General features: G+C 42.5%; 1 protein-coding gene across 1 annotated transcript in view; it reads left to right on the forward strand.

Annotated features, from left to right (window-relative positions):
- The first annotated feature begins 663 nt into the window (after nucleotides 1-663).
- LOC143292456 (chitin synthase chs-2-like) overlaps nucleotides 664-7,866 on the forward strand; it is a 27,615-nt gene continuing 20,412 nt past the window's right edge. The window contains exons 1-6 of the mRNA XM_076602750.1: nucleotides 664-797; nucleotides 2,600-2,851; nucleotides 3,416-3,544; nucleotides 5,510-5,630; nucleotides 5,943-6,130; nucleotides 7,289-7,732. Coding sequence (XP_076458865.1) covers nucleotides 2,723-2,851; nucleotides 3,416-3,544; nucleotides 5,510-5,630; nucleotides 5,943-6,130; nucleotides 7,289-7,732 — 1,011 coding nt within the window. The 5' untranslated portion in view covers nucleotides 664-797; nucleotides 2,600-2,722. The remainder of the gene's footprint in view (nucleotides 798-2,599; nucleotides 2,852-3,415; nucleotides 3,545-5,509; nucleotides 5,631-5,942; nucleotides 6,131-7,288; nucleotides 7,733-7,866) is intronic.

A 7,866-nucleotide genomic window follows, 5' to 3' on the forward strand; every position in this document is an offset into this window, starting at 1 on the left:
TTTGCGCTTATTTGTCTTTCTGTTTGTCTGTTGGTCTCTCTGCCTATCTTCTCTTCACTTTACACATCTGTCAGTCAGCACGTCGATCTGTATCTATCTATTAATTGTCTACTTATTTATTTATTGATTCATTTATATGTATTATATGTGCTTATTTGTCTGTCTTTCTATCCACTATATATATATCTGTTTGTCAGTCTGTACGTTTATCTATCTCTGATGATTATAGTTATAATGATATTGAAGTGGTATTTGAGCTAACGGTTGGGCCAGCAGCAAAGTGAGAGCTGTATTATCAATGGTTTCTCAGCTGAAATGGAAATTCATTTACCGCTTAGTCTTTTGTGAAGGAGGCGAGAAAATCTTGCACTGGTTCTTAGTGCTGCAGCCTTGGGGACTGGTTGGCCTTTGGGAACCATCCCACAACCGTGTGTCCTAAAACTCCTCGTGGACGAGAGAGTAGGGATTTAACTTGGGCAAGACACTCCCCATAATGATATATATATATATATATCCCAGACAGCAGTTGTCTTCTCTGCTGTTCAGATGGTCATAGTGGAACACGACTGACTGTCAGACTGTAATGCCAACAGCTGCAGACAGACACAGACAGACACCCTGTGGTGTTCAGCTCACTGTGTACATAGAGCTGTGTGTTCTCAGGCCTGCATCATGGGACGTGTTCGGAGAGACGGAGGACGACATCGGCACCAGCATGTCAGACAAGACCACGTGGAAAGTCATCAACGCCTTCATGCGCCTCGTCGTTGCTGTCGTCTTCTTCGTTTTTGTCTTAGGTGAGGAAACCTGACACACAAAGAACACACCTGGAGAAATCTGGTGATGAGTTCTGTGCGGCGCTTCAGTGATTTTTGATAGGGTTCAGGGAGAAGGAGAAAGAGAAGAAGAAGGAGGAGGAGGATGAAAAAAAGGAGGAGGAGGAGGAGGAGAAGAAGAAGAAGAAGAAGAAGAAGAAGAAGAAGAAGAAACATTTTCTTTTATTTTTTCCTCAAGAGGAAGTACACAGACATGGATCACGGACTCTGTGAAGCAAACCTGTGATGTTTTCTTCTTTTCTTTTTTCTTTGTAAAGGATGTAATCGAGAAAGCAGTACCATCTACTTGCCTGATTTTTTATTTTTGTGTTGTTGAGATAAGGCACATATAATAAAGACAGCAATATATTTATGAAAAAACGGTGTTTCTTTCCTTCATTACTTACCCGACACCAGAAACTGGCTTGTTTTGAATGTTTCTTTTTTTTCTGATTTGTGTTTACCGCGTCGCTCACAGTTGTTTGCTTCGTATAAATGCTGTTTGACAAAGACTGTCCCGCCCAGAGATTTCTTCGTCCTGTTTATTGTTGTTCAATTTTTCACAGCTTTTCGTGTGCTTATTTTTGTCTGTAGTTCATTTCCTTGTTTACGTTTATAATTGCAGTAAGTTTATTTAATTTATGGGCTAACAGTGATCGTAGTAATAGTTATATCATAGTAACAGCATGTGCTGATAAAATTAATATTCTGATACAAATTCAGCTTTCTTCATTTTAAAATGTCACATGTGAACCAGACCGCTTGCTGTGATGGCCTGTAAATTATCTCGATGGCGTATCTATGGATGAGACTCGACTGCGTCTTCGCATTCTTCCGCTTTGAATGCAGGTAACCTTTCTGATAGGATTGCGAACCACACCCTCCTTATCGCCAGTGCATACCGCTATATTCAGAAACACGGCAAATGGTAAAACCATCGTCTTCGTGCATTTGTAGGATTTTGCTGAGAGGGTAGCATTCGATAAGTTCGGACTTTGAGATTTTTTCTTCACTAAAGATGACCTGGTGTTCTGATGAGGAAAACCACTTTTTGATTTGCACGTGTTTTGTGCACGTAACCCCCCACCCCCCAAATTAACAACAATAAAAATGTTACATTGCATTGCCTTTGCGAAATCTCTTTTGAAATGTTTTTTTGCATCAAAGTCAAATGATAATACCGGTAGTTTTCAGGTTCGATTAAGTCTGGTCATCTAAAAAGAAAAGTAGTACAGTGGTTCTGACAGGAAAAAAATCCTTGTCATATTAGTAATCACTGTGAAAACGGTGACTTTAATTAGATTGTCTCTTGTCATAAAATATGATATTATCATTATCACATAAAATGATAATAGATTGTCATTATCAATTATCCTGTTATCTTTCGATGGCAGATAGAGGCAGATTGAACATCATATCTTGAAATGACAGTGTCTGTCCTCTCCCGTCCTTAAGATTTAATATTATTATTATTATTTCTTCTTCTTCTTCTTCTTATTGTTGTTGTTGTTGATGTTGATGTTGTTGTTGATTTATTATACTACTTCTACTACCACTACTGCTAATACTTATTATTATCATTACTTTTATCATTATTGTTATTGTTATTCTTGTTAGTATTATTATTACCATTATAATCAATATTGTCATCATTATTATCATCAGCATAATTGTTAGTATTATTATTATTATCACCAGAATGATAGTAATGATAAGATAATTTTTATACGGCTACTTATTATTATTATTATTATTATTATTACTATCATTATTGACATTTTCAGCATCAGCTGTGGTGTCCCGCCTGACGTTCCTAACGATGACGTACAACGTGCGGATCGGGGCGGAGAACTTCACCGTGTCTGGCCAGCCCCGCGGTCACGTGCTGAAGGACGGTCAACGGGAGCATGAACCTCAAGTGGGTGTGGGCCCTGATGATGGTGGTCACCTCACCCTACATCTTCACCGCCATCACCTGTCTCTGGAAGCTCATCTTCAAGAAGTCGGAAGCACTTCGCTGCGGGCCTTTGTTCGCTGTGAGTATACGTTCAGGCCTCTTGCTCTCGAGGGCGTATTGGCCGTCCTTTCCTTTCACCTGTTGCGAGAAGACAAAATACTGCCCCCATACATAATAAAGAACTGCAAGCTTGTTGGAATACCCCACAACTGATATGCAGACTTGCATCAGCAGTAACAGAAATGCACAAACGCAGACCAGAAATTATTCAACACGGCACTTCATCTTGGGTCGAAAACCAGCCACACTATCTCTCTGTGGTAATTGCATGTATTATAACATTTCAGAGGAGTGCGGGCACTTTCACCCTACATGTACCATTTCTGTATCAAATCAAACTAGTTTCCCGTTGATGTTTTGTCACTACCGAAATAAATCAGTATACAAATATGTTTTCCCGTGACATTTAATCAAGAATACGCTGAATTCAAAACTTCAAGTTCTCACCAGCACGCATTGTTTATCTGGCAGTTAATCATTTCAGACCTGGTGTGTGTGTGTGTGTGTGTGTGTGTGTGTGTGTGTGTGTGTGTGTGTGTGTGTGTGCGTACACGTACGTACGTACGTGGGTGATACGTTGCAGGCATTGTTTGTGGAAACATTACACTCTCTGGGGCTGTGCACAATGGTGTTCTACGTTCTGCCCAGCTTCGATCCCATCATCGGCTGTCTCATGCTGCTCAACATTGCCTTCTTCCCTGGCCTCATCAAGGTACCCGCATCTGTGTGTGTGTGTGTGTGTGTGTGTGTGTGTGTGTGTGCGCGCGTGCGTACGTGTGTGCTGGTGTGTCAGCGTACTTTGAATACCATGAAGGTGATTTTCCTTGTTACTTTGAGCAAATCTGTTGCACACCATGCGCACCACTGGCACGAAGCCTGAAGACAACACCCACCACACCTCTCCCCATTTCCTGTTCCACCCACACCGTCCCCGTCACCGTCAGGTGTCTTTTACCTGCGGAACATGGACAGACATGGCTGTTAACTGATGGCCCGTTGTTGGCGATTCTGTGGACATGGTTGTGTACCGTGTGCCCATTGTTGCAGATGCTGCAGGGCGAGACTATGAACTGTTGGCCCATTGTTGCAAGTGCTGCAGATACTGAAGTGAACTGTTGACCCATTGTTGCAGATGCTGCAGATACAGATGTGAACTGCTGATCCATTGCTGCAGATGCTGCAGATACGGATGTGAACTGTTGGTCAATTGTTGCAGATGCTGCAGATACAGATGTGAACTGTTGGTCCATTGTTGCAGATGTTGCAGATACTGATGTGAACTGTTGGCCCATTGTTGCAGATGGTGCAGATACGGATGTGAACTGTTGATCCATTGTTGCAGATGGTGCAGACATGGATGTGAACTGTTGATCCATTGTTGCAGATTACGCAGATACGGATGTGAACTGTTGATCCATTGTTGCAGATTACACAGATACGGATGTGAACTGTTGATCCATTGTTGCAGATGACACAGATACGGATGTGAACTGTTGATCCATTGTTGCAGATGGTGCAGACATGGACGTGAACTGTTGATCCATTGTTGCAGATGCTGCAGATACGGATGTGAACTGTTGATCCATTGTTGCAGATGGTGCAGACATGGATATGAACTATTGATCCATTGTTGCAGATTACACAAATACGGATGTGAACTGATGGCCTATTGTTGCAGATGCTGCAGATACGGATGTGAACTGTTGATCCATTGTTGCAGATGGTGCAGACATGGACGTGAATCGTTGGCCCATTGTTGCAGATGCTGCAGATACGGATGTGAACTGTTGATCCATTGTTGCAGATGGTGCAGACATGGATGTTAACTATTGATCCATTGTTGCAGATTACACAGATACGGATGTGAACTGATGGCCTATTGTTGCAGATGCTGCAGATACGGATGTGAACTGTTGATCCATTGTTGCAGATGGTGCAGACATGGACGTGAATCGTTGGCCCATTGTTGCAGATGGTGCAGATACGGATGTGAACTGTTGATCCATTGTTGCAGATGGTGCAGACATGGATGTTAACTATTGATCCATTGTTGCAGATTACACAGATACGGATGTGAACTGATGGCCTATTGTTGCAGATGCTGCAGATACGGATGTGAACTGTTGATCCATTGTTGCAGATGGTGCAGACATGGATGTGAACTATTGATCCATTGTTGCAGATTACACAGATACGGATGTGAACTGATGGCCTATTGTTGCAGATGCTGCAGATACTGATGTGAACTGCTGGCTTATTGTTGCAGTTGGTGCAGGCATGGTTGTGAACTGTTGACCCATTGTTGCAGATACGGATGTGAACTGTTGATCCATTGTTGCAGATGGTGCAGACATGGACGTGAATCGTTGGCCCATTGTTGCAGATGCTGCAGATACGGATGTGAACTGTTGATCCATTGTTGCAGATGGTGCAGACATGGATGTGAACTGTTGATCCATTGTTGCAGATGCTGCAGATACGGATGTGAACTGTTGATCCATTGTTGCAGATGGTGCAGACATGGATGTGAACTGTTGATCCATTGTTGCAGATTACACAAATACGGATGTGAACTGTTGATCCATTGTTGCAGATGGTGCAGACATGGATGTGAACTGTTGATCCATTGTTGCAGATTACACAAATACGGATGTGAACTGATGGCCTATTGTTGCAGATGCTGCAGACAGAAGCCAAGGTTCAGGATGAGGTGGAACCACCAGCACCAGCAGAGCAGGCGGACACGAGCCAGGGGGAAGGATCCTCTGTTGCTCTGGTTCCTGCCAAGAAGAAAAACGGTAGCATTCAAAGTTCCAAGGCATTGGGTCTGGATAGAAAGAAAAAGGATTGTCATTTTCTGTTTGTGTTCAAAGGATGCAGCTCAAACAGAACAATTTCTTTGATGCTTCGGTTAAGGTTCCAATAACGTCTTTGAGACTGGTTTTGCCTACATGTGCGTAAGCCTACATCTGTGTGTATGTGTGTGTGTATGTGTACCCCCATTGTGTGTGTGACGTGTAATTGTGACGAAAGAACGTGAAGGAAAGATATGATCTGAATAATTTTGCAAGTTTACTTGTGACATGATTTGTTTCATCATTTCCATTCAGAGGCCTGCTGGCGTGCTGTGTGGAAGATGATAGACGTGGTGATGGTTCTGCTGCATCTGGGGAGCATGCTCGTCTGGTCCTGTCGTGCTTACGACGTCATGGATGACGTCCCGTTGGCTGTGCTCACTCCTGCTTCCATGCTGCTGACCTCACTTAGTTGGTGGGACAATTACGTCAGTGGCAGAAAGGTAAGTTTCGAAAAATGTTGTGTTGAAAAATTAGGACGAAATTTGCTGTGGTGCTGTTGATGGCGGGCGCTTTCGATGAATAAAGGGATGTCATTTTACGTTCTCTCTCTCTTTCTTTGGGTGGTGCTTACACTTAGATATGAGAATATTTATAGCTTCATTGCCGTGGCAACGCACTGCGCATTCTTGAGGAAACGCAATTTCGTTGTTGTATTCCATAAAGGCAATTTTAGGAGAAAAACTCGAATCCCCGTGTAATTTTTTTTCTGTATCATAAAAGTATGTATTTTGTTAAAATTGAAATTGATGGTTGAGTTGCATTTTCAAACGTTTTCCCATCCGCCCATTCGTACAGTTCAAGCAATTTAATGCGTTCGTGCGTGGAGGTGGACTCATTCACAGTCAGAGCACGAGCGATTATGTATGATGCAGGAACGATTTATTGTATGTGAATGAGAAATTGTTGCATTCTGTCCCCTGACTGATGAAAGAACGAAGGGAGATGATTGAAATAATTGCAAGTGAATCTCTGTCAGTCCGTCCTGCCCTTCCACCTGCCTGTCTGTCTATCTGTCTGTCTGTATATATATATATATATATATATATATATATATATATATATATATATATATCACTCCACCCCCATTGCCTTTTCTTCTCTAACTCTTTAAAGACACATTTCAGCTGCTTGTTTTTATCTATTGGAATTCTGTGATTAGGACACCATAAATCGTTTCTATTCCTCCAAGTTAATTAGTTAGATTTATCTTCGAATCTACCGTACAGACCACTAGAAGTCATTTATTTTACTAAATTATGCATATTTCATTTTCGAGGTGGTGGTTGTTCACCGATTTTACGTCTGCTCACCAAGAGTGGTATGAGGAAAAAGAAAAAAATGTTTCTTTTTGTGTTTTGCGACAGGCGTGTTTTCCATATATATATATATATATATATATATATATATACTCAGGATATGGGTAATCGATCTATAAGAACAAACCTGATACATCATGATTATTTGGTTTCCTAGATTCTCAACAATTTCCACAGACAGAACATGTTACATACATACACAGTCACAATAATACTTGTGAGCAAACGTGGTACAGAAATCACACTGGATAATCAATACCCATTTTTTTTCTCCTCTCGCAGAAGTCGGCGTCGGCAGAAAAGAAGAATGAAACAGGATCTCAAGATGACGCCACCAAGGGAGATGCCGACATGCATTCCAACGGGACGGCGTCCAGAGAACAGACTAGCAAGGTCCAGACAGCAACCCCAAACACACCCTTCCTGACCAGGCTGAAGCGAGCCATCAAGAAGCGACGCACCAAGATCACCTTCATCACCTCCCTGTGGAAGATTGCCTTCACCATTGGTTACGCTGCCCTGGCCTTCGGCTACGACAGCGAAAAATGTGTCAAATCTTTCTTCTTCTTTTACGACATCCCAGCCAACAAAGTTCTGGCCAGCAGCTGTTCGCTCTTCACCTCCCTCAACTTCGTGGACCAGGGGAGCTGCCCCGAGTGCTGCCACGAGTACTACCCCTTCTTTGTGGCCGCCGTCAACATCGGCTGCAGCATCCTGTGCTACAAGGTCTGTGACATCCATTTGATCCTTTCTTACCTTCCGTTCTTCACCACTGAACTCTTCTTCTTCATTCCAGTAGCTGTCTTCTCCCACCACTTTCTTGCATCGACCTTAACTTTCCCTTTTTCCTTACTTTGTAA

The sequence above is a fragment of the Babylonia areolata genome, chromosome 1 (assembly GCF_041734735.1).
Source record: "Babylonia areolata isolate BAREFJ2019XMU chromosome 1, ASM4173473v1, whole genome shotgun sequence".
Taxonomy (NCBI): Eukaryota; Metazoa; Mollusca; class Gastropoda; order Neogastropoda; family Buccinidae; genus Babylonia; species Babylonia areolata.